This window comes from Chelonoidis abingdonii, chromosome 4 (assembly GCF_003597395.2).
Source record: "Chelonoidis abingdonii isolate Lonesome George chromosome 4, CheloAbing_2.0, whole genome shotgun sequence".
Lineage (NCBI taxonomy): Eukaryota > Metazoa > Chordata > Testudines > Testudinidae > Chelonoidis > Chelonoidis abingdonii.
The window spans coordinates 98,421,069-98,448,495 of NC_133772.1; the positions used below are offsets into that span (position 1 = coordinate 98,421,069).

The 27,427-nt window shown below is 41.8% G+C and overlaps 1 protein-coding gene across 1 annotated transcript in view; it reads left to right on the forward strand.

Moving 5' to 3' along the window:
* DPH6 (diphthamine biosynthesis 6) overlaps window positions 1-27,427 on the forward strand; it is a 435,665-nt gene that overhangs the window by 359,326 nt on the left and 48,912 nt on the right. The window contains exon 14 of the mRNA XM_075065492.1: window positions 870-1,275. Coding sequence (XP_074921593.1) covers window positions 870-1,275 — 406 coding nt within the window. The remainder of the gene's footprint in view (window positions 1-869; window positions 1,276-27,427) is intronic.

Here is a 27,427-nt window from a genome sequence, read left to right on the forward strand (position 1 = left end):
GCATAAAGTTTGTTAAGATGAGTCCTCCTCCTTTGAATGACAAAGACCTAGTAGGAGGCTAAGGTTGGGAAGATGAGCAGGTATTAGCTGTTGAACTCATAATTGTTAAGATTACTTTCTTAGTAAGACAGATTGCAGAGCAAACCAAAGCATCCTTGATTGGGGGAGGGATAGCTCAGTGGTTTGAGCATTGGCCTGCTAAACCCAGCATTATGAGTTCAAAAATCTGTCTGGGATTGGTCCTGTTTTGAGCTAGAACCAGATGACCTCTTGAGGTCCCTCCCAACCCAGATATTCTATGAAGGGGGAAAGGATAGCTCAGTGGTTTGAGCATTGGCCTGCTAAACCCAGCATTATGAGTTCAAAAATCTGTCTGGGATTGGTCCTGTTTTGAGCTAGAACCAGATGACCTCTTGAGGTCCCTCCCAACCCAGATATTCTATGAAGGGGGAAAGGATAGCTCAGTGGTTTGAGCATTGGCCTGAAAAACCCAGGGTTGGGCGTTCAATCCTTGAGGGGCCCACTTAGGGATCTGGGGCAAAAAATCAGTACTTGGTTCTGCTAGTGAAGGCAGGTTGCTGGACTTAAGGTCCCTTCCAGTTCTAGGAGATAGGTATATCTCCAATTATTATTTAACAACACTGAAGTATTCATATAAACACAATGTGAATATATTTGTTTTAATATACATAATGAAATGAGTCATTCCTTTCACTTTAGTGTTTAATATGTTTACTATTTCTTTATAGGTTTGCCAGTTTTATAAATTAAATTCTCATGGTGCAGGTTCTGTGAGGACATATAAAATTCTATTTCTTGTGTTTTTTCCATTCCTTGCTAATGCCCAGGATATTTTGTTTTATTTTTAGGCAGATGATCCAGAGATGTACAGTGATCTAGCTGCAGTCTGTGGAACGCTAACTATGGTCGTGGTTCCCCACCTACCCAGAGATGCACTCATTGAGTGGCATGTCATTGCAGTAATGGATGATCCACCAAAAAGGAAAAGTTTTGTGATGAAGATGTTGTCAGAGGGCTGCCAAATTGTATGTGAAGCTGTGGAGTCCAGTTCTGCATCTAGTGCATCTATCTCAATATGCCTAAGCTCAATTTCACCATCTGCTTCGTCAGTCGATTTAGATAGGAAACTCCATGATATGGTTGCTGTGTTTAGACAAGCTGTCGAGAAACTTTCAGAAGATTGCAGTGCAATTCCCTTGTGTTTTAGAACTTTCTACAGGAAGGATAGTTTTGATGCTGGAACGCTACAAGCAGGTAAGACTATTGTTGGGAGGAACGGGAATATTTGTTTACCTATATCTAAAGTTTAGCTCGAAAAGCACCTGTGAAGAGTAGGCATGATTAGGGAATGAATTTTCCTTTTCTGACCACCAGCCATATTACCACTTAGCAAAAAAAACATTATCCTGGCAAGAAATCTAGCAGCCCAAATAGATGACAAAAACAAAAATGAGTCAGACTCTGGAAGGATGAATCTTCTGTCTAAAAGCCTTTGAACAGTTTAATTACCAAGCATTCGTATTGCTGATCATGTGGAGCATAGCTGGTAATTTCTAGATGCTAGCAGGCAAAAATTATTTAGAGCAGAAAGAAGATTAAAATATAAAAACAATGAAAAAATGTCACTTTCTCTAAGGTAGAGAATATTGGTGAGTGCATGGGTGTCTTTAAGTGTGGACTGAGTGTTTTGTCAATCAGTGGCTTTAAAATAGACCCGTCTGAAGGGATGAATGACAGCTGAGCAAACAAATTTAGTATATTGTTTGAATCATTAATGTTTGTTGCAGAATTAGAACTCTCTAGAATGTCAATCCCCTTGCAAAGTAAAGAGAGCTCAAACCAATAACAATATTATAACTATAATTTATCTCCTGTGTCATGATGTCTAGGGTCTGTGCTATGTTCAGTTGGAGAAAACAGTAAGGACGTGGAACTGCACAGACACCTCTTTCATTTGACAGGCCTACAAAATGTTTAAAGACCTAATCCTGCTCTTATTGAAATCAACAAGAGCTTAGCCATTGACTTCAACAGAAGTATAGTAGAACCTCAGAGGTATGAACACCAGAGTTACCCACTGAGTGGTCACTCAGACACCATGTGAAACCGGAAGTAGACAGCAGCAGAGATAAAAAAAAAAAAAAAAGCAAATACTGTACTGTGCCTGTACTGCATCTTAAAGGTAGGCACATCTGGGCTGCCTGTTCCTACCCCCACACATAGTGCAGCCTCTTACAGCAAGACACTGGGGCTGCCAGACCAAGACAGATAGAGCTAGGAGCAGGAGTCTGCACGGCTTTCACCCCTCCCTCACCCCCATCGGGCGGGAGGGAGATGGGTTGCTTTTACCACACACAGCCCTGGTCATGAGAAGATGGGCTGTTCCCTCCACCCTGGGAGGGGGACATGCTGTTCTCTCTCACACGCGTGCACACACACACACACAGATAAGCTTGCAAACTCATGCTGGCACTGAGTAGTAAGTTTTCCTGCTGCTTAAAACTGACCTGGAGTGTCAACTGCTGGATCTGGATCCCAAACTGTGCTTTGTTCAGAGTTATGAACATTTCAGAGTTACGGACAACCTCCATTCCTCCGTACTGTAGGATCAGGCCCTTAGTTTATATCCATCTCTTGCACGCATGCGCACACACACACAAAAAAATGTTTGTAAAACCACAAATGATCCATATTAATTAGCTGACATAAAAGCTAGCCCTCAAAGATCCTACGTTGTTTTTTTTTTACTTAACCTGCAGCAGTTTTTGAAGGAAATTCAACTTGACATTGTTTAATAGATTTAAAATATAAGAAGAGAAAGCAATAAAAAATGTGGCATAAAATAAGCATGCTTAATCCAGGAAGCAAGAAATGAACATATAGCCTGACAGAATGTTGTTGTTCTACTAGGCCTTGTTTGAGAGCTAAGAAGAAGCCTGATTAAAACATGTTCCTAGCATGCAATTTACATTATCCTTTTGCCTGCTTCCTCTCTGATGCTTCACAGGGCATATAATAATTACTTTGGAATAAAGTACAGTTGCCTTATTTCAGTCTAGAATTGAGCAAAATGTATAACTAGATGGGATGGGAGGAAATTTGACTGTTTGGTATTTTATTTTATACTAATGACATAGGTATAGAATGAGTCATCATGGTTTTTATTTATTCATTCATCCTTGGTTCCTTTTAATTCTCTCTAAGGCCCTAATGACCATTGTCATTATCATCATTGATAAGAAATGCATTCTTGTGAAAACGTAGTAGGCATTACATTTACAGCCAGCACTAAATTACCAGTAAAGAATTTAAAAGGAAACTTCACCCATGTTGCTTAACACTTCTGTTCAAAAAGTTCATATAGAGAGAAGACACACTGTGGAATGTATCTGAAAATAAAGTTTCCAATAAAATGGCTACTGGTTAGGCTACTTTTCCTGTTAGCTACCATTCTGACAGTGTACTGTAGACCGCAGATACGAGAATTTTTAAACCAGTTTCCTTTCTGCTGTAATGAAGGATCAAAATCAGAAAAAACATCTTTAATACAGCATTAAGGCACAACAAGGGGCTGTCATAAACAGATAGCTAAGGCTTAATGTTTCTTTTACCTGTAAAGGGTTAACAAAGGGAACCAAACACCTGACCAGAGGACCAATCAGGAAACCGGATTTTTCAAAGTGAGGCGAGGGAACTTTTGAAAGTGTGGTTTTTTGTCTTTGTTCTGCCTGTTTGTTTTCTCTTGGCTATGAGGAAAGAGCTTTTTTTTTTCTATCTCCAGCTTCTTTCTACCCTTCTGTTCCCAGTTGTGAGTACAAAAAGGAAAAAGCAATAGGTTTATATTGTATTTGTATTTACATGTGTGGAGTTGCTGGAATGTTTAAATTGGATATCTTTTTGAATAAGGCTGATTATTTATATTTTCTTTTAAGCAATAGCCCTGTGTTATGTCATCTTTGATGCAAATGACATGTCATGTGTTTTTCTTTCTTTTTTATATAAAGCTTTCTTTTAAAACTTGTTGGATTTTCTTTTCCTAGTTAAGGCAAGGGATAGGTATCTCTGTGCCAGGAGTACTGTCTCTCTTAGGGAAAGACTGGGAGGGGAGAAGAAGGAGGGGGAAGATAAATCGTCCTCTCTGTTTTGTGTTTCAAGGGATTGAAGCAGGGAAATCTCCTAGTATCCCCAGGGCGGGAAAAATCTGAGGAAGTAAAAAGAGCAGAAAGGGAAGTGGGTTTTTCCCTTGGTTGGAGGCTCAGGGCATCTGAGTCTTGGGGGTCCCCCAGGAAGGTTTGGGGAGACCCAGAGAGTTTATCAGTCTCAGAATCCTGATTGGTGGCAGCGAGATAAGATCCAATATGGTAATTAAGCTTGGAGGTTCATGCTAAGCACCCAGATTTTGGACGCTAAGGTCCAGATTTGGGACAGAGGCTTATTACAGGGGCATGGTTAAGTGCTCCATTAAAATACATTCTGGGTGCATTATGAAGAATAAGGCCTCCAGTGGAGTTGCTTCAGCCTCTCAAGGGAAGCAGTATACTAATGGACCACTAAAATACCCCCTGGAGTCTCTTCATGCTATTATTATATAGCTCATGAAATATAAATTAATATAAATTTTATATATTCCGACTGTCAGTTTTGAAACAATGTTTACAGTTTTGCCTATGTAATTCTGCATATCGAAGGGGTCAAACGTGTAGGAAGAAAAAGAGTATGAAATCCTTTTTTTTCCTACTGTTTTCAAACCTTTTTTATTGTTTTCCCAACCTTTTTATTATTTTTTTAGAGTCTATAATTCAATGACAATTTAGATTATTAGTTTTTGAGATTGTACTGTTAAAATAATTGTCAAATTAGTTGAAGTCTGTTGTTGATAGACATACACTAATAAATAGATTTTTACATAAATTTTTTTAGCTTGACTGGTATACATGGAACTTTCCACGTATACCTTATTAGAGTCATACCTTGCTTTGATGTCACTAGAGTAACAATAATGTGCTTTTGCCTTTTATGCTGCCATATTTGGTGAAACTTAACTATAGGCTTTTTATAATTAGTAAAGCTAGCTTTTGTTGCTGACTCTGTGTTGTTGACTTTTTAATTTAAATACTAGTCCACCACTTGAGATTAAAATACATAAGAGATTCAACTAGTGTCTTGCTAACTTACTATAGAAACATATTGCCATTTACCTTTTTTGAGTAAAAAATAGAACATTCTTCTTTAAGTATGTGTCAGTGTGCATCCCATTGTAAGTGTGCATGAGCCTCAGTGCTCACAAGACTGGAAACTTTCAAGTAGTAGTGTCTGTGTGTCCACACATTCATCTTGTGCCTCTTCATACCCCCATGTGAGGGTATAAAGGACAGAGCAGCATGATGTTTCCTTGCAATTCGAAGACTGTGGCAGCGAGATGGAACCTGGTGCGTATCCAGCACATTAGTTCTTAGCTTTGGCTAAACCTTCTGATTTTCTTCAGAACTCCTTTGATTACCTTTATATTTAACCTCAGCCATCCTATTGACCCATTTTAACTGAGTATCAATGGCTACACCCCCCTGTTGATGCCCCCTTCTCCTTAATGTGACAGACTTGAAACCTGCAGGTTTAAAGCCCTGTCCATCCTGCAATGGACTAATCTCCTTCAAAGGGAGATTAATTTGGGGGAATCACACATACCTAGCAGATACTCAGTATGCCTGTCATTTTCTGTTAGAATGCATAAGTTGAGAAACACAAGGCTGAAACAATCCATGAAGATCTCATCAGAGCCTGAGGAAACAGTTCCAGAATCCTGTTAGTGGACAAGCCATCATTATCCAGCACTGCATCCAATAAATACACTACATCTAAGACCAGTGCAGAAAAAATGGCACTGAGAAAAGAACTGGCACCAAAGCTGGCATCTACACCTTCGGTGTCAAAACTGACATCTCTGACATCAAAGGGTGAACTGACAGATGTCACTTCAGTAGCCTCCCATAAGGAGAGACAACGCAAAGCCTTGGAGAGAAATCTACCAGTCCCACAAGGCATCAAGGGCTGAAGAGAAGGAACCACCTATGGTGTTCAACAGCATTTTGACACCAACCCAGGCTGTGGACTGCCTGCCACAGCATTGACACCAATCATGGAAGACAAGCTTAAGAGAGAATAGGAACACTTGCTCATGCTGAAGTGCCTCCGGTACATACCCCATTATCCACAGTGCCATTCACATTGCTACTCCTAAAAGAGGTCTACTGCTCTTCACCATCAGTGGGCTATAAGTTCTCCCCATCTTCAAGCACAAAACTCCTTTCAGAGAGGCTTGCCAGATTCCCCTACTGGTATAAGCCACCACCAGCATGTGAAGACAGGCACTGAACTGGGTACTAAATTATCTGATGAATTCATTTGGCAGCAGCATTGGCATGTCACACTCCAGTACAATTCTGCTTGATCGTCTCATGGCCAACATTATCAAAATTCCTTAGTGTCTTCCTTCATATTTGCCTTCTGGTTCAGGATCCAGCTCCCTCATGGGACCTCAGTTTTGTCCTCTGTGGAGCCTCTCTTTGAACAACTGTCCCCATGTTTATGCACCACCTTATTACAAACTGTCCTTTCTAGTCACCATCACTTCAGCTCTGAGAGTCAGTGAACTCCAGACTCTCATGACTGGAATGCCTTACACAGTTTTCTTATGAACAACATGGTGCCTGAGACTGCATCCCAGTTCAGCCCTAAGGAGTTTTCAGACTTTAACCTAAATCAATCCATTATCTTGCCAGTCTTCTTCCTGAAGTTGCATTTGATGCCAGGAAGGAAGGAACTACACAACCTGAATGTATCCAAAGCTTTACTGTGTTACCTTAATGAGCTATTTCAGCTGTCTCTCAGCTACTTTGTGGCCATTTCTGGCCTGTCAAAAGGCCAAACCATCTTGTCCCAGAAAATTTCCAGATGGACCATGGAGTGTATTTCCACTGTTAGCTGACTGGCAAACCCCTCTCTTCAAACATTAAGGCACACTGCACCAGAGCACAGGCAGCATCTGTCACCTGCTTCATGCACATTCTGATCTCTGAGATTTGGAAGGTTGCAACATGGACTGACACACTATGGCCTCGTGAAACACTATGCCCTTGACAGGTGCTGGAGCAAACACCAAGTCTGGGAGAGCAGTACTTCATTTCCTGTTTGATTCATCCAATGATCCTCACTCCCACAATCCTGAGGGTATATTACTTGCCATTTACCTACAGTGGGCTCCACATTGACAGATACTTGCAAAACAAAGAACTGCGGTTCTTCAATGTGTTGTATTCAGGATGGATCCCATGACTACCCGCCATCCCTGCTTTTCAAAGTCTTCATTTACCATAGGCTTCAAACTGCGAGAGAACTAAAAGAGAGTTGTGATGGGTCCTCCTTTTATGACCTCATATGGGAAGTCATATTCTAACTAAATTCTAACATATTCTATTCTAACTAAACATTGCTGTGTTTCTAGATATCGATGGGCTTCAATTGGTAGCTTTTGGGATAAGAGGGAACACTCCACAGGAGACAAACGTAATAATCATACTCTATTGTTCTATTCCTGAGGTTAATTAAGTAGCTGGCATCAACAGACTTTTTGGTGAGCTCAGAACTCCAATGCATTGTCCATTCTATGAGGAGATAAGAGTGAACATGAAGAGAAAGAAAGATGCTTTACTTAAGTAGAACTTGGAGACCTTGAGGCAAGGAAAGGAACACCACCAAAGATCTTCTCAGATGAGATGCTGATTAAAAGAGTGCTATTTTGGCACAACAAATTTCAGTGTTCATTTAAACCAGTCCATGCAAAGTAGAGCAGGCTGTTTGCAGCTGACAAAGTAAGATGGGAACTGAGAATATGTGCACTCTCTGTGTTGTAACAGATTACTGGAAAGTATTATTGCAAGTGTTATTGATGTCAGAAGCAGCTAAAGGTTTGTGATGCAAATTTGAGAAAGATAGCATTCTGTCAGCCTAAGACCAAATGTAAAGTTTTATTAAACAAAGTGTACCACTGATGGTGAACTTCTCAGAGGCAATCCCTCATAACATATGAGAGCATTATAGGCACCGTGCTGAGACCGCAGGACGTGTTAGAAGTAGGAGGATTAGATTAAGCTGACATATATACTTAGTAAGATGCTGTTAAGCCTTTAGAAGTCTTTAACATAAATTTGACCATTTCTTTCCTGTGCTCATTTACATACACATTAATATAAACATGTCAGGATGATTTGCCATACCATCCGGTAGACTAGATTATACCTCAGTAGAGGAGTGATGAATGACCATAATTCACACCATTAGCATTTCACAAACCTTGTTCACACACTCTACGCAAAATACTTTTGAATCTTTAATAGGAAGTGCATAAGGTCTTGCATTTGCTAAAACATCGTGTTATATAATGCTGATTTTTTTAATACTCTAGAAACAAACTGGGACACAATAAGACAAAAGAGAATATAAATCAAAATGTAATTTGGTAACAATGTAATATTAATAAATATGTGCTCAATTTTAAAGTGTGATTCTACTCTGAAAAATAACTCTGGAATAAAAGGACTTTTAGACATCCATGTTTATTAAACCTCAGTTGTTCCCATGTCAAACTTGAAGTGGGCAAGAAAAAGATGTTTCTAACAGCCAACTCTTCTATTTCATCCTGGAATCTGAAAGTCCAGCCGTAGTCTTTATGACTTGTGCATAATTTTTGGTGACAAAAATTCTGCAAGATGTATTCTGTCATTGGTTACACATGTGTACTGCCATTTTCTTCAATAAGGTCTGAGACCCGTATCCCAGAACATGAATTGTACCTGCATGTAGAACTTAGTTAACAGTTTTGTTGATGATTTTGGGTGAGTTTTAATATACAATGCGGGACACACTCTTATAACTGTTGGTCTTGTAGTACTGACAGAAGTGAAGATTAATACAAACTTTTTTTTTAACTTAAGTAAATTAGTCACTGAATACATTCAGGAGCAGATCGCTTAAGTAACAAGATATCATTATTGCCTATTCACTTTTGAAAGTAGTACTACACTTTAAGCTGAGACTATATGTAATTTTGTCAACACTTTTCATAATGGTCTGTGTGTGCCTTCCCATAACATATATTGTCCTTTGGGAATAGTACAGAAGGAATAAGGGGGCAAGTCTGATCACCAGAAATCCACTCTGGCAGCAATTTGCCTTTTTTCTATTTGTATCTTGTATGTATTTGACTGGGCATTGTGTGTTACAAGAGAATTAAGAAAAAAAAACACTATGTCGTTATTGGGATATTGAAGTCATAACAAGTACTGTGACCTGACAGCTAGTACTTTGGCAAGTCATCTATTCTGAAGCACTTTACAAGATATCAAAATAATCCCAACCCCATTTTTTCTCCCAGGTTTCTGAAGACATACTCATGGAAAATTCAGTTGGGATACTGCTTACTGGAGTTGGCAAATAACGTATTACGTTACCATGTTCATTTCTAACCTGACATGATAATGACCTACAAGAAATAAATACAATATATTGCTTCTAAACTGGTGGTTTTCCATCAGATTAGATGCATAACATTGAACTAATTCAGATACTATAGCATCTGAGCACAATAAGTTTCCAATATTTGATGGATTATGCCTTCTTTAGGGAATCATAGTGGATAAAACTAAGAGTAATGAGAAGAAGTTGAGCAAAGTTACAAGGAAAGATTTTCTTTAGGGCATGTCTAGACAGGGACGCTTTGTGAATTAAGCTAAAGCATTCTAAGACCACTTTACTTCTGAGTGAGTCATTGAGTGTTAAATAATGCATGTTAAATTTACATCTTCAGTTAATTCAGTTTAACTTTCCTGAGTATCCCCGTTTAGACATACCCTCTGTGAAATAGTTTCTGGAAGGAACTGGGGGAATCTCCACCACTTATAGGCCCAGCCTACAAACACGAACATGCTTCACTTTTCTCAAAACATCTAGAAAGAGAAAAAATAAAATATTATGCAGTTTTTGTCCACACAGGACCTGTATTACATGTGCCAGATGACGGGGAAATGAGAGTGTAACAGTTATAGTGGCAGAGAAAACAGCAGATTTTTTGGGAGATTTAAGTATTGTCACTTTACTAGATATTCTCAAAATCTTTGATAACTGAAAGGGAAGGTGAAAACTTGACAGAGTATAAAAATAAAGAAATGCATCATCACCTTCAGTTATAAAAGAAATACTCAATATGTGGACGTTTGATATCTTGCTGAAAATATTGAAGGTTGCATGCTTTCTATGTGTTAAAGAATTATCTTAGCTTAAGACTCCCATGAGCATCTGTTTTGTTCTTTTTGTTAATATATGTATAGGGTCTGTAGATGCTGCTAGAAATCAAGATAGGGATCGTATTATGTTAGGTTCCATACAAAACAGATATTTATATTAAAAATGTGCTCCCTGCCATGAAGAGTTTATAGCTAATACACAAGACAGGCAAAAGCTGAGAGAAAAAAATACAGCATTTCAACCTACAAGCAGGATAAATACAGTGATGCTTACCAAATGGCATGTTGGTTCCACATTTTTTTAAAGTTTATTTTTCTATATTTCTCCTTGTAATTTTTTAAAATATGTGGAGCTAGGATGGTGTGGAGGAGAAAGGGGACAGTGTAGAGAAGATGAGAAGAGGAAAATGAGAGGATGATAGAAGCACAGAGGGTCCAGAGAGTGAGGCTGCCAGGTGGGTAAAGGGACAAGAAAAGGTCAGAACAAACCTCACACTGAGTCTAAACTGAAAAAGTCAGTCTGAGGAAATCACCAATCTACGGAGATTATGTGCTCTGTGTCTGCTTCAGTTGCTTCTGCTAAAACGGTCTCTCTTTGCTCTTAGGCAGACTCCATATTAGGAGCTGCTGCTTTTACTTTCCATAAGTCTATTATGTCTTAACTGCAGAGTTAACTTGGGCTCTTACTTGAGTGTTGCCCCTAACCTTCCTCCACACATAAACCTCTTACATGAGTTTAGTGGTGCTTTCAACTCAGGCTAGCTCGTTTATGTGGGACTATAAAATAAAGCTGGGGTGCTGCTTTCAGTCAGGCTGGTAACTAGCTAACTTCAAGCATGAGGAGTATGTCGTCTAAAACAGGTGCTCTCAAACTGTGGGTTGTGAACCGTCAGGGGGTCTCAAGGTTATTACATGGGAGCCATGGGCTGTCAGCCTCCACCCCCAAACCCCACTTTGCCTCCAGCATTTATAATAGTGTTAAATATAAAAAATAGTCTGTCGATTAATCACAGTTAACTCACATGATTAACTCTAAAAAAAAGCATTATTAAAAAAATTAATCGCAATTAATCACACTGTTAAATAGAATACCAATTGAAATTTATTAAATATTTTTGGATGATTATCTACATTTTAAAATATATTGATTTCTATTACAACACAAAATACAAAGTGTACAGTGCTCACTTTATATTATAATTTTTATTACAAATATTTGCACTGTAAAATAATAAACAAAAGAAATAGTATTTTTCAGTTCAACTCATACATAGTGCAATCTCTTTATCCCTTTATTTACTACATAGCTGCACTCAAAAACAAAATAATGTTAAACTTTGGAGTCCAAAAGTTCACTCAGTCCTACTTCTTGTTCAGCCAATCATTAAGACAAACTAGTTTGTTTACATTTATGGGAGATAATGCTGCCTGCTTCTTATTTATAATGTCAACTGAAAGTGAGAATAGGCATTCGCATGGCACTTTTGTAGCCGCCGTTGCAAATCTCGTCCCTCTCAGATTTTGGAAGGCACTTCAGATTCTTAAACCTTGGGTAGAGTGCTGTAGCTATTTTTAGAAATCTCACATCTCATATTTTAGAAAGATGGTACCATCTTCGTGTTTTGTCAAATCTGCTGTGCAAGTTCTTAAAGTGAACATGTGCTGGGTCACCATCTGAGACTGCTATAACATGCAATATATTGCGGAATGTGTGTAAAGTAGAACAGGAGACATACAATTCTCCCCTAAGGAGTTCAGTTACAAATTTAATTAATGCTTTTTTTCTTTTTTTTTTAACAAGCATTATCAGCATGGACACATGTCCTTTGGAATGGTGGTTGAAGCATGAAGGGACATATGAATCTTTAGCACATCTGGCATATAAATATTTTGCGATGCCGGCTACAACGGTGCCATGTGAACGTCTGTTCTCATTTTCAGGTGACACTGTAAACAAGAAGCAGGCAGCATTATCTCCTGCAAATTGTAACCAAACTTGTTTGTCTGAGCGATTGGCTGGAGTAGGACTGAGTGGACTTGTAGGCTCTAAAGTTTTACATGGTTTTATTTTTGAATGCAGTTATTTTTTGCACATAATTCTACATTCGTTCAACTTTCATGATTAAGAGATTGCACTACAGTACTTGTATTAGGTGAATTGAAAAATACTATTTCTTTTGTTTTTTACAGTGCAAATATTAGTAATAAAAATAAATACAGAGTAAGCACTATACACTCTGTATACTGTGTTGCAATTGAAATCAAATATATTTGGAAATGTAGAAAAACATCAAACATTAAAATACATCATATTCTATTATTAACAGTGTGATTAATCGTAAATAATTTTTTAATAGCATGATTAATCACAATTAATTTTGTAATCTCTTGACTTCCCTAATTAAAAAGTGTTTTTAATTTAAGGGAGGGGGGATCACACTCAGAGGCTTACTGTGTGAAAGGGGTCACCAAACAAAAGTTTTTGAGAACCACAAGCTAATGTGAAAATAATGTTGTTTGATGTTCAAAACAAAGTACATGGGATGCTACTCTGCCAAGAATCTAAATAACATATATGAGTATTATGTGTTCATTCACAACTAATCCTCCGTACCATAACAGAAAACACACATGCAAATACGCAGAGCCTGTAGGTCCACCCACAGATCTAGATAGCATATTCAAATAGGTAACATAGGAGAACAAATAAAAGGAAGGATGCTTCAGAAGTAACTCCAGGGGCTCCACAGTCCTAGTGGCAACTACAAGAAGTTAATGGAGGACAAACTAGAGGCTTTAACTCTCCCCAGTCATCCTCCAGTATGATGAGCAGGGGCAAGAGATTCAGTAGCACTAGAAGCAGCAGTGACTGGGAAGATAAATAGGGACTTTTGTCCCCCACTAGCCTTCTCCAACATGGCTGAAGGGCCCAGATGCTCAGTAGATCCAGTGGCAGTAGCCAGGAGTGATTCTTTTATACTATCCCCGTTTCCCTGGTCTCAGACCTCAGCACAGGCAATTAAAGCCAAAAAAATTTTTCTTTGATTAGCAGTGAGATCTTAATCAGTTATTAATTTCAATCAGAAAAGGAGCCACTAAGGGTTTCTAGAAGAAGGGTAGTGAGGTTTGAAAATATTTGTGCCTACATAGCACCTCCATCGGACTCTGTTAAAGTGCTTTACAAATATTAATGAATTAAACCTTACAGCATCCCTATGAGGTAGAAAAATATTATTACTTTCATTACACAGATGGAGGAAGTGAGACACACAATTTGTGACTTAACTAAGATCATGAAGGCTATGGGAGAGCCAAGATTAGGACTCACGGGCTCAGTTGTACATGTATAATTCCCTCTGAATGGGCATAACACCTACTGACGTTAGTAAGATTTGTGCATGTGCAACTGATGGCATGATCAAACCTCATCTCTTGATTCTTTCCCATACCTCTGCCTCAGCCATAAGAATCATAAAAGTCAGAGATGGAAAAGTCCTACAGGTATCTGAAGTTCCAATCCAGCTCCTAGCCAATGCAGATTTGTTCCCTACAGCATATTTTCTGTTTAATAATGTCCAAGGTAGTTTTCACAGTCCTGAACAATAGGGCTCTTCACCTTCCCTTAGGAAACTATACCTATCTCACTGTTAGGACATTTTTTTCTGAAATTAAGATATTAAGCCTAATTTCTTATTTTATTAATTTCATCCCATTACTCCTAACTATAACTCTGCATGTCACCCAAATACTCTATATGTTTGTTGTTTACGCTCTCAAATAATGATAAACCCCTCTGCCCCAAAACACACATTATATTAAAGCTATTCATATTTAACTTGTTTCATCTTTCCTTGGCCACCATTTTTGGTACTGTTCTCTGGACTTACTCCAATATGTCAGTATCTTTTGGTGATGAGTTAGTCATTGTTGTTGTGCATTACTGAATGCAATATTTGCTATATTTTATATTAATGAAGTATAAAGGACAGTTTATAAAGGCTACAAAATCAGTGTTAGAAATGTGGCTGGTTTGCAACTGATTAGCTTTGCCATCACCAGCAGATGATGCAGAAATGGGAAAATATGTGTTGTTGTGACTAAAGTATATAATTTGGTCAGACAAAAATATTGTAAATGTGTCATAATGCAGTCTGAAATAGACTGTGAAAACAAAGCTTGGTTTTCTACCAAGCCCTATTAATTTAGGTTAAATGGGAAATCTGGGAAACAGTTGCCAAACTTGAACAAGAGGAAAATTCATTTTTAATTCCTTAAGCTTCCTGTTAAGAAAACAAAGAATTTGCCAAGTATACTAGTTGAGGCATCAGTTCTCTGCTGCTGTTCCAGTAAACAAATAAATAAATAATAACTGGCTAAAGTAGTACTTGGGGAAACGAATCATGCTATAATATATGTAATCAATGAGGAAACATTGACTTAATCCAGTGTGATGTTTTGAAATGATGTTTTAAAAAGTTGAAAGTAGCTAAATTTAGTCTTGGGCCACAGAAAGTGGCTTAGGAATCTTGTTATTACTGCTCAAAAAGTGTCCAATCAAGAAACTTTAGATATTAAATTAAATGGTTGTTAATGCTGGCAGTTGAAACTTTTTACACCCGTTTTTAAGGTCGTACTCTTATTGCATCTACCAAAAGTCATTTTGTAACATATTTTTAGAAAAGCGTCTCACATAGAGTTTGGGGGAAGGGATTGTTCAAATTCATTTTTATGTTTGCTACCCTGAATTTTGTAAAATTCTTTTTAAATTAATATTACCAGTTGGCTGAATTCTTGTATGAGCATATTTTTGCCTATGATGCAGTTGTTTAAATGTATTAGTTCTTTCTTTAGAGCACAGGCCCTCTGTTCTTTAGTTTTGCAAGTTTTATGTTCCAACTGTGCAGCTGCCAGAAAGAGAGATCTCCAACTGCCTTATGCTGCTCAGGGCCAGAGCCAGACTTCAGAGCCAGAAGCCGTGGTGAGAACTCCTAGTTGTGAAGAGTAGACCAGCATTTGTCACTTGAAGGTGATGATATTGCAAAGTCTCATACCACAAAAGTCTTGGCCTAAACTTTAGATGGAAATAAAATCTTTTAATAGACTTGCCCAGTGATTAGTTTGAGACGACACCTTTTATTCTTGATATAGAATATTAACAAGATATTGATGAAGACATTTTGAAACTACTGTGTAACTCTCCATGTTGTTTTTAAGATCTCTGTTAATGAAATCAGAGATACGTTTATAATCTACTTCATTCCTCCATAGTATTTTCATAGCTGCGTCTCAGGTTTTGTAGTCTGTTTCCAAGCAATTCACAGAATTAACTTTTGTGCATAAAATGTACTTTTTAATTCCCCAGTTCATTTAGGCTATTACCTTTATGTAATTGGATCCATGTCAGTAAGGCACCTGCAGATATACACAATTTTCATAGAAACAGCCATAGATCATAATGATGAATTTCTAGGTTTGCTACCATGTAGGAAACTAGTTTTGGAACAGCTTTAGGATGTTTTCCCCTTAGTCAATTGGATACTGTATTTTTCAGGAGGCCAGTCATTTTCTGTGGTGACCTTGGCAATGCTTGATGCTATTTGACCTTATATCTTAGCAGTAATGTGGACCCCTCAGAAGGATCTGATTAGTGGGTGAAAAGCTTCAGTGAGGGTGCTCAAAATGATGGAATAAAAATCTGCTTCCTTATACAATAGATTGTAAGAAAATTAGTTTTATATTAGCCAGAAAAGAATCTGAGTAATACAGTGTCCTTTAGAAAAATAACTTTGGTGCCTGAAAGTTACACAGATACATATATATATCAGTGCATGCATTAACTACAGATGGCTTTGTACTATCCCAGAATGAGAGCTGAGAAGCTTTCTTTCAGCACCAATATGTAAACATCATATAACAATGACTTCAGGCAGGAAAATTTAGCAAAATTGTGTGGCATATAGGTCTCCACTATAGAATAGTCACCATCCGTCCAGAAATCACAGTGCCTCTTGCCTAACATTCTCAGTGCCCTTGTGAATTACATACCAGGCAGGGCAAAACATTCATTAAAACCTTCCCTGAGACTAGCTCACCATGCCCCCGCTATGGCTCAACCTATGCATTTTTGAGCCTCAGCATATTGAAAAAAAATATCTTTTTGCATATGTCCATAGTTGACATGTGTCACTTGAACCAAATCCTTCTCTGTATTCTTCTTTATTGCTAAGGGCAGTTATCCTAATGATAGGAATAAGCTACAGCATTGAGTACAAGTAACAAGCTGTCTGACTGACTCTCAGAATGCATATTGTTACACTGAGGCATGCTTATGAGGCAAAATAAATGGAAGAGTAAAAGTAAACTGTCGATGTTGCACAATAGAACAGAGCTCAGGATTACACTGCCAACTGGTACCAACACGAATAATAAATTAAATACTTTACAATAGGAACTGTTATAATAGTGGATAATAATGTGGATCACATGTACGTGGATAGGTGAGGAAGAATGAAAAAAATCTTCAGTGCACCTGCATCTCTCTAATATGGCAACATAAGCACATGACTTTAATGGATCATCCAGCAGTGTTGCCTGGCTACTGGTAGTCTGTCATCATTCACAATTAGAACCATCATTCTTAGGTCTGGGCAATCTCTATCCCAATAAATACTGGCTGAATCCTACATAATCTACTCTAACCACTCTTCGGTACTGGTCATTGATAGCTTAGGGTGTTATTTGGCACCTGTGGTGACTGACAACCACAGAAATCACTCAGGCCTCTTGACCTGACTAACAGCAATGTAGTGGTATACTGGTAATTTGATAGTGTTACCCACTTGGCTTCAGGGAGTGGACCCAAAGCAGCCACCCCTGCAAATCTACTTTCCCTGTGGCTGAGGAGAGTAGTAATCAGCTTACTTTATTGCTATTATTCAAGCATATCTATATTTCTAGCATCTTGTTTATTCTTATGAAAATATATGCAGAGGTTTTAATTTGAAATTTAAATTTTGACATTCCTTTTTGTTGCTACCACTTTCTTAAGACTTTAGGAATACAGCAGCTGGAAACAGGCCTGAAAGAAAGCACTTTATATGTATTGTCTGGGTTTTGCAAGTACTATACAGCAGCTCTGATTAAAATCTTTTCCACTGTGCAGTTATGTAAGGGGTTGGGGTTGTTCATGGGTTTTTTTAGTTTTTGAAGCACCTTTGAAAGCCACACTCTGAGTCTGACTCAGAAGAAGATCTATAAAAATTATGTTTACCATCCATATAAGTACTGCAATTTTGTTCTACCACCTCCAGCCCTTTTAACAAGTATTTGTTGTTCATTTGTTCGTTCATTCTTTCTGGCTTTCTTTCTTTCTTTCATTTATCTTCTATAATGCAGGCATTACAACAACAAAATATGCAGAGGAAAAATAAAAGTTTTTGCTATGTGAAGTATAACTTTTAAGCTGTGAAAATAGCTTTAAGTAACTACCAAGAGAGCTGAAGATAAAGTATTTTGCTATTGTCGCAGTGCTTGAGAGTTGGCTTTATGTAACATGTATGGTAAGACCCGTACATTCCTAATTCTCTGTAAAGTACTAGTGAATTCAGATTTAAAATAGTCTGTGGTTATTGGGCATTATAGCAGAAGTTACTCTAATTACAAAGTCAAGCAATGAAGTCTCATTTTGTTAGTCCCCCTGGCCTTTTCTCTGCTTTTCTAGTCATGCCTCAAAGCTGCTGTCTGGAAATCCAATGAATAGACCTAATTTACCAACCACTGTAGCAACAGCAGTGGTGTCTTGAGCCAATCATAATGTGGTCCTTTAAATTACCTTTTTAGTGCTTCTGTTTGCGGGATTGTCTAATAACTATATATTCTTCTTCGAGTGATTGCTCATATCCATTCCAGTTAGGTGTGCGCGCGCTGCGTGCACGTTCGTCGGAAGACTTTTACCCTAGCAACACTCGGTGGGTCGGCAGGGCGCCCCCTGGAGTGGCGCCACTATGGTGCCAGATATATACCCCTGCCGACCCAGCCGCCCTTCAGTTCCTTCTTACTGCCCGTGTCGGTCGTTGGAACAGTGGAGTGTTGGGGGGAGGTATTTGTTTGTTACAAATTATTTTTTACTTATCTTTTTCTCACTTAAGTTCTTCATTTTTGGAGAGTCTGTAAAACATCAGGCTATGGTCTTTGTCACATATTTCTACAAAATCAGATTGTGAGTGCAACCCTGATACATAAAAGAACGCAGAGCCCAAAATAATTAAAATGAATCTGGGAATTATAGTGGTTTTCAACTGGAATTTACAATTTCATGTATGGAAAAACTTGCATTAATGCTTACAGAATATAACTAGAATGTCAGTATGTCAAGATCTGAGTACTATAAAGTTTTACTAATGGAACTCTACAAGACTAAAGATGTGATAAGTTCTATAAATTTTTTTTATTCAAGTTGGTCATCTATGAATTTGGAAGTAAGTATTATGGAAAGCCTGATTTTAGTGTAATAAAGCTCGAACAAGATCCAGAGAAAGGAAATTAGGAAGTCCACAAGCAAGAATTGACTCAAATTAACTATTCTCTGTTTGAAATCCACTAAAGGAGGCAAGGCAATGAAGGTTAACTCTTATAATGTATTGGACATTTCTAAGCACTGAAAGTTTCAAAAATGATAACTTCAGTTTTCATAGCAGAAGGCATGATGTAAGCTAAAGGGGTATGGAAGGCAGAGAATAAATGCACTCTAGGAAAGCAAATGAGAGCGCCACAATCGTCGAAACACCACATCATATATGTGCAATGGCATTAAGAATAGTGCAACTACTGAGAAGCCTATGTGGGTGGACATTAGAACCTTAGGCGACTCTACTATTGTCATGTCTTAAACTTGGAGACCATTGAATCTTTCTTTTATACCATATATGATAATTATATATATTAACATTTTTGAGCAATTTATCAATTAAATTTCTAGAGTACAGGAAATTATACGATCGCGAGATGGTGACACTGGTGTCATCGGTGTTGCGAGACTAGTCTAAAGTATTTACTGATAAGTAGACCACGATGTGAGAGAATTCAACACAGTTTCGCCCTAGGGAGGTAACTGTTTTAAAACACAATTGCCAACAGAACGCTCCATAGAAAATAGTAAGCCAAGTAAACTAATTGACCATCCTTCATATGGCAGAGATCTTAATATGAGGCGCGAGGTATTATTATATATATTATCCTCGCCTTTCATGCTTAGGTTGGCCTTAATTAAGTTAGTTGAGTGGAAAGGTATAATTTTTCATTGCATTAATGAATCGCCTAATAGACCTCGAAACATCATCTAATTAGACACAATTCAACTCAGAGAGTATGTCTCGTAGTCAAACCTAGCGCTCTCGTAGCTTGATCAACGCAGAGTCGATGAGAGAGAGAACACCTGTATTTAGTCTTCAAAGAGCAGGTTGGGTGAGGCACCGATGTGCGTTTAATAGGGGCACACCTGACATTGAGTTCTTAATCAAATAAACATAGCTGAGGCCCTAAACACTGATGGTGACAGGGCACAGAATAAAACGCTTAGACAGTTGGATAGGCTGGCTGATAAGATAAATAGGTCCCTCTTACCATTATAAGACTGAGTTCCATGATATATCAATATGAGGATACTTCTGGAAAGTTTCCTCGTTTGCCAGCATATTTTGAGAAACGCCCCAAATTTTGTTCAGAAGTGTTGGCGCACCCACAATTCCAGTTGAAGTCAATGAGGCTGGCAGAAGCTCAGTACTTCTGAAAATAGGCTTTATATGACAGTTAAGATAACAGCCCATTTGAGCTACTTCATAGGAGTATTATTTAGCTGTGTTTTCTGTATCAAACCTGTTCAATTCACTTAATTATCCTAGTAAAACATTTTTTGTAAACTACTCCTCAGTAAATATTCATATCCGGATTTGTTGGAGTTGTGAAAGGTGTCAAGGAATAGAAGAGTTTACTTATCTGATTCAGTGTTATCCCCTCAGATGCAAGAACGTGCTGCCTATCACCCGTTCAACTTTGAATAAATCAAGACAGACAGCGCTCTGTCCGCCACCTTACGGGATAAAGTTCATTATAGGACTTGATCAGTTCATGGCAGGTGTTAAATCATGAACACCGCAGATGGCAATTGAGAGGTTATCCTAGGGTCTTGGTTAGGGGAGGCTGAGCACCTCGCGATACTGGCCACCCAGGCATACAGCACCCTATAGTATGGCCATCAACCTTGAACACATGAGACTAGAGGCGCGATAATGAAGCGTGAGCAAGCCAGCTGGGGACACATTTTGAGAGGCAGGTATGTTATTCATACGGGCTTTTTCCAGATTGTACAGACAGGTCTACTGAGAAAGACTTCCAGAGAGTTTACTCTAAGTGACAGCCACACCGATCGAACGTCACACCAGTGCTATACTAGGAGCATCTTCTACAATGTTTTCGAGGTAGGAGAGGGACTCGAGAGTAATCAGACAAGCCAATTGAATATTTATCCAATATGTGCCGCGATGAATGTCAAGAGTTCACATAGTAGATTACGAAGAGTGCACTTTTGACTACTAATAGGCAGTTGAGTCTAAATAAACCAGGGTGTACTGACAGGTGTTCGATTACACACTTCTACACCAGATGATACAGAAATTGGCAATTAACGCCGAACACTGTTTAGTCTCTTTTCTCTCTTTTGTAGGGTCCAAAATTTTTATGGCAGACATGTAAAGTAGAGAGGATTCCTGACTTCAGAAAACTTAGCTTTCTTTTTACCGCCCAAGACTTCCAACAGTGTTAAACAACATCGCCACCGCACTGAGACAAACAGACACTCCATCGCAGTATTTCACCAAAATGCCACTGCAATCCGAGGCAATCTAAAGACCATGGAGGTCAAGAAAGTCAGTTTGTATACTTGATATTTGTTTCCTAACAGTTTTCAAATTGTAGCCATAAGACGCGAGAGAAGTTTGGTAGAAGAAGCAAGGATGAGCATAGTAAATGATCGACAATTGTACACAGGGCACTGTAAAGAGCACCAGAGGCCTGTGAGTCTATTATCTCATGAATCAATTGCTGGCCTGTTATAACGAAATGCATTATTCATCATGGCAATAAAAGAGAATTAAGTTTTTGTTATATAATATGCTCTCATAGAAAGACCATTTAAAAAGTACTGAGTTCAATCAACAAGTTTATAATATGTTGTAACTGGTCTGGAGTGAAAATTTCAAAAACCAAGCCTTTATTAATACTGGATGAGGGATAATTCACCCTTAGCAGGTTCGCAGGATGACACTAAGATGGGGGGAGAATCTCGGATACCTGGGAATGACTTGATGTAGAGATAGGGTCCAGACTGACCTAGACCCATGGAGGGAGTCGGGCTGGCCACGACAATAGGCATGTATGAGTGTTCATAGAGGGTTGACAGGAATCCACATGGAGTCCTCGCAGCGAAGGGAAGGAGAGATAGTCCCATTGTGAGCCCCTCTAGGAAGGCTTGGACGACAAACTCGGGCTAACAGCAGTTTAATGCATGCAGAGGCGCACTGGGGTATTAAACAGGGAGAAGCCACGAAGTCTTGGGAATATAGACATACGCCCCGCCAGTGTGCGCATCATGTTCCTGTCACAAGAAGGCAATAGCAATCCCTGGAGGCTGAGGTACGTAGCATGGGTCATATGTGGGGACAGCTCAGCTTCGCAGCAAGCTATGAAGAGATGAGCAGACTAAACTGCCGCACTCTAGTTCACGACACTCACAGTAGATGCAAGACACCACCATCACCGCGATGGAGTGAGATCTAGTGTTCCAGTTTGCTCGCGCGAGACAAGGAATCGCTAACTCCAGAAGGAGGAATGATGTAACATAAATTTGCGGAGAAACCGAAGTGTGGAGCCTATAGCCACACAAGAGATGAGTGAGAGGGCGGCGTGCGGCACCATAGCTACAATAGAGAGAGCAGAGGCACTGGTTCATTTCTAAGTCTCCTTCAGCATGTATGAAGAAGCTGAGAGCGAAGTGATGGTTGATTTGAGCATGCCCTGCGACGCTAGCCCGAAAGATGGGGTCGCCGCAGGAGAGGAGGATTGAGCTAGCAGTCTCTTCATCCGTGTCAAGCAGAATGCCATGCCTGCTGGGAATCACTGACACCAAGATCACACGACTGTCTCACAGTTGCGGTGGGGGAGGTCTAGTTGGATATTCCAGACGTATCCTCTTGCGATGTACGATGCGATAGGTGGTGAAGACCACTGAATGGGTAACGTACCAGGACGCTTCTGTGAGCCCCCTTGAGGGCATCCGGAGGTTAAGCCACTCTAGAGGTTTCTGAGCGCCAGCTGCAAAGCCCCTGTCTGGATGATTTAGTTGGGACACTGGACCTGCTTGAAGGATGGTTGGACTCCGATGACCCGCGTGCACGTCTCTAGTCTCACTGCCAAGCTCTGCATACTGCATATGGATTCTAAATGAAGTCGTAAACGACAGTCTCGATCTTACTTTGAGCGAGGCTTCATGGGTGGGACTCGAAAGTCACCTAACAGTAGAAGTCAAACATTGCAACTTTATCTATAAAGAAGCTACATCACTTCAATAGTAAGATTGGGTGAGTAGCAACACTGCACAAGTGTATACGCAAAGTCTGATGCACAGCACTCTTTCAACCGTGATTTAATTGGATTATTACGATACACACTCAGAAAGAGATTCTAAAGTGGCTGGCATCTCTCAAGCCTTCTGAACACCAGGCTCTTAATGTTTCTTAAGTTGGGCCCTTGGCTGACCACGCAAAAGAGACTAGTTGGTAAAGAGCTCTCATGCAACGATCACCTTCGCTAGCTGCATGATTTGAAAAATCAGTTGCAACCGATAGCCTAGCCTCTGCATAACTCCACAGACTTCTACGTCTACTAGGCTAGATGGTCTACACGGAGCAAGCAGGACGAGGTAAATGGTTTTCATAGAGCCATTAGGTCCCAACAGCTGAGGCTCTTGCCACTAAAAAAATAGCGTGTATAGGAATGTTGTCGACTAGGGCTGGAGTCTCCAGGCTCTGAAGCACTCCCCTATGCTCGCCAAAAAGCCCCCCCCCCCCTATTTTTAGCACAAGTAGTCGAACTCTGCAAAACTCAAGTCCTTCGATCTGTAGCTCGGGATTTGATGCCACATGCTGTGTGGAATACCTTGGATTTCAAGGAAATTCTCTGCTTATTATAGTTCGATTTAAAGGATATTTTACTTTGGTATATAAGGACCCTTATGTTCTTCCAAATTCTCAATCTGCTAATAGAGGGCAAACACAGTTCGGACAAGCATCTAGCCCTGTATCTATCTGCTTTGCTTGCTCCTTAAAATCACAAGTTTCATCCTGGTGGCTTGTAAATGCCAAACTCTGTTTTAGTGTGATACTACAAATGGTGCAATCACAATAGGATAAGGGATTTTATTTGTGCTTTGGGGCATTCCAGGCCGACGGTGATAGATCCGACGATGCCACCCATGCTGAGTGGATGGTGTCTTGGGCCTCCCCAGATGACATCGTCAGATAACGGAACGCATATGCGAACATCGCTGGAGGTGGGGGGGCGCCTAAATGGCCAACCGACTGGGAAAATGGCCTGTGGGCTTGGTGAAAGGCCAAACAGCAAGACCGTAAACTGGGAAGTACCGATGTTGCTAAGAAAGTGGAGTATCTCCTGTGCAGAGGAAGATGGCATTCGTGAAAGGTAGCGTCCTTCATATCGAGGGCCGGCATACCAGACTCAGGATCCAAGGACAGGATAAATGGTTCCCGGGATACCATGCAACTTCAACCTTATCAAACTGGTTATTCTTGTGGTCTATGACAGGTCCGAGACCCGCGTACGGGTTGGGGTTAGGAATAAGGGAAGCTAACTCCTTGCCCCCTCCATCCTCGGCGTCGCACCTCGTGTCAGAGGAATGCGCCCAGATGAGGAGTCCCTGAAGAGGGACAGGGTTGACAAGGGGAGGTGGCCCCCATGCTCATCATTGTAAGAAGAAGCGACTCGAAGTTAACTGAGACCACAGCCAAGAGGAAGCAGAGTGGATCAGGCCTGTAAACCGTAGGCCACCCTCGGGCAGCACCGTTGGAAGATTGTCTTGGCGCCCGTAGCGATTGCAAGGGACCTCGATCTTGGCCCTCCGGGTCCTGATGGTATCCTGCCGACCACGCAGCTGCGCTGTCTGCCAAACCCTATCTTGGGTAGGCCAGAGATGTGGTGTGTGTGGCTGGGAGCAAGGCCGCAGTAGACGTTGGCGTAATGCATGCCGAGAGAGATGATGAGGCCTGTTGTCCTTCAAGCTTTGCCGTCTGGGGTTGATTTCACGCCAAGAGCCTTTACAACACTGTAAGTCGGAAAGGCCGAGATTTCAAACCTGACGTCTGAAATGCCCTTAGTAACGAGGCCTGAGGGAAGCCTGGCCGCCTTGTCTTCCTCAAGGGGCAGTAAAGCTCTTGGCGGGAGTCCTTGAAGGAGAAAAGCTCCATAAATTATCCCCATCGCCATCGAGTGTTACGGTTATAGGGACTAAGCAGGGCTCATGTGATTGCCCGGCAGGCTATCAGGCCCTTGCAGAGTACACCTTCGAGTGAGTAGGGTCAACTCGCCTAGCCCCTACGATTTGGGGCTGGCGCACTGCTGGCCATCGGTCCCTGTTCTAACCAACTGAATGACCATGAGCAGGAGGAGGATGGATCAAGCAAGTTAGTCGAACTCCTCCAGAGAGTATCGCAATCGCCTGGATGGTCCGAATAACGGGTAGGTGGCCCTCTAGTGGGGCAACCGCCGATAGAAATATCACTACTGGGTCCGTTTCCTCCGGACTCTGCACCTGGAGTCCACATTGAGCGCTACCCTTATGGGAGGTCCTGATGACCTTAGTGTCGTGGGCACACCCAAATCGCGGGTCCTGAGCATAAGACTGTCCGCTGGGAAGACAGGGTGCGTGACGGGATGGCCATGGAGGTCTGAAAAATCATGGTCAGAAGTCTCGACTCACAGACCTTGCCAACTTGCACTGGACGCTACTGGAGGCGCACCGTACCTGGAAACGAGATCCGGACCTCCTACTACAGCGGTGCCGGGAGGTCGACCGAGATCTCGAGGTCGGAGCGGTACGGCAGTCACGCGCCTGTAGGGTGATGAGCCAGAACAGCCGAGATAATCGGGTCGGTGAACGGCACGACCGGTGCGTACGAGTGCGAACCGGTGCCGGGGATGGGCGCGCTGCGCATCCAGGAGGCTTGCCAAGAGACTATTACTGCACGCGGCGGTGCGGGGTTAGCAGCATCTACTCTGTCATGGCAATGAAAACCCTCACGCGTTGGGGATGCCTCAGGGTGCAGGGCACAGGAAAGCTCGACCCACAATGCGTACGGGGAGCTGTCAGCACGCGATTCTCCGTCCACGTGGGATAGTATCGACGGAGCTGACGTGCAGTGTGTGGCCAGGTCGGTGCCGGGCGATCCGGCTTAGACAAGCTCTGCTGTCCGCGTGCAGATTGCACGGGAGCAGTATGGGACAGGGACTAGACCACGGCGGCGCCGGGGAGCAGTCAGCAACTGATCACCGGGCCCTCTGTGGGGACCGGGATCAACGGTGGCTTGGCGGTCGTCGGTGCCCTATCGGTAGGTGTTGGTGCCGGCGATCCAACTGAGAATGACTCTCTGCTGCGGGTGGCGTTGTACGGATGCAGCAGAGCAGAGCTGCAGCCACGGCGCGTAGCCGGGGAGCAGTTAGCACTGGTCCGATGGCCTTGTGGGACCGGGATCGACAGTGCCGACGTTGTCGGGCCGGCAAGGAGTCGCTGCGGCGATCCGAGTTAGAATGAGCTCTCTGGCTGCGTGCCGTTGGATGGAAGAGCAGACAGGAAGCTCAACCCCCCTCCAAAGCCGGCATGGCCCGGGGAGCAGTACAAGGCACCGATTCGATCGGCCCTGGCGGACTCCCTGGGATCAGACGGTGTTGACTCGTAGTTGACCGTGTTAGCCCGGATGGCAGGAAATAGAACGGTCGCCAGAAGCTCTTAAGTGAGAGGCTGCTGTGAGACTGGGTCAGACCTCCGACTAGACAACTCACTGGCTGCGGTGCAGGTTGGTACGGAAAACAGCAAGAAGAAGCTCAAGAACGGGCGCTGCCCGGGAGCGGCCAGGCACCAGATTCGACGGCCCTATGTGGGACCCAACCACTTGCCCTATAAGGGATCAAACGGTGCCCTAGACGTTGTCGTGCTGCGGCGGTAGCGGTGGCCAGGGTGAGTCCAACTTAGATCACGCAGGTCCGACTGGAGCATCGGCACCTGCCAGGTTGCCGCAGGCCACCCGAAGCACCAAGCACGCCGATACCGAACCCAGATCCAATCACGGGCGCAATCCTGCCGGGGGATGAGCACCAGGACACACTGGAATGTAACGACAAGGCGCCGTCACCCAGTCACGGTACCCCACCGGAATCAAGGGTGCCCAGGCGTCCTCAGTGTCTCTGCAGGTGTTGGTGTGGGCGTCACGACTTAAAAACGAGCTCTCTGGCTCCGGTGCAGTTGGCACAGAAGCAGCAGGAGAGGAGTTCACCATGGGGCCGTTGGGCCCCCGCGGGAGCTGTCGGCACGGCAGGCAGGATCCGGGGCTTCCCTCAAGTAGAGAGATGGAGCGGTGCGATCGACTTCGGTGCCAGCAACGGCCGGCGCCAGCGGGGTCCGGTCGAGGAGGCGCTTTCTGGCCACCAATAGCCGCGTTTGCGAAGGTGGAGGGAAATGAAAGTGCCGCTCATGTTGTTTTCAGCTTAACCCGCCGTGCAAATGGGCACTATCTGCGAAATGCGATCCCTCCGAGGCACCGTAAACAGGAGGTTGTGGATCTCTGTCAGCAACGGCCGAGGCCGCCAAGCACGGACCAAAGAACGGTGGACCGGCATGGGCTCCGGACGTTGAGGGAAGGGGCTACTCCCGACCCACAACTATCATTAAACAACTATTAAGAAAAAACGTATAAGGATATAACTGTATAACTGTTACACAAGAAACGAGTAGCTAGGAAGCGGAGGTCAGCTAAGCTGCGCTACAC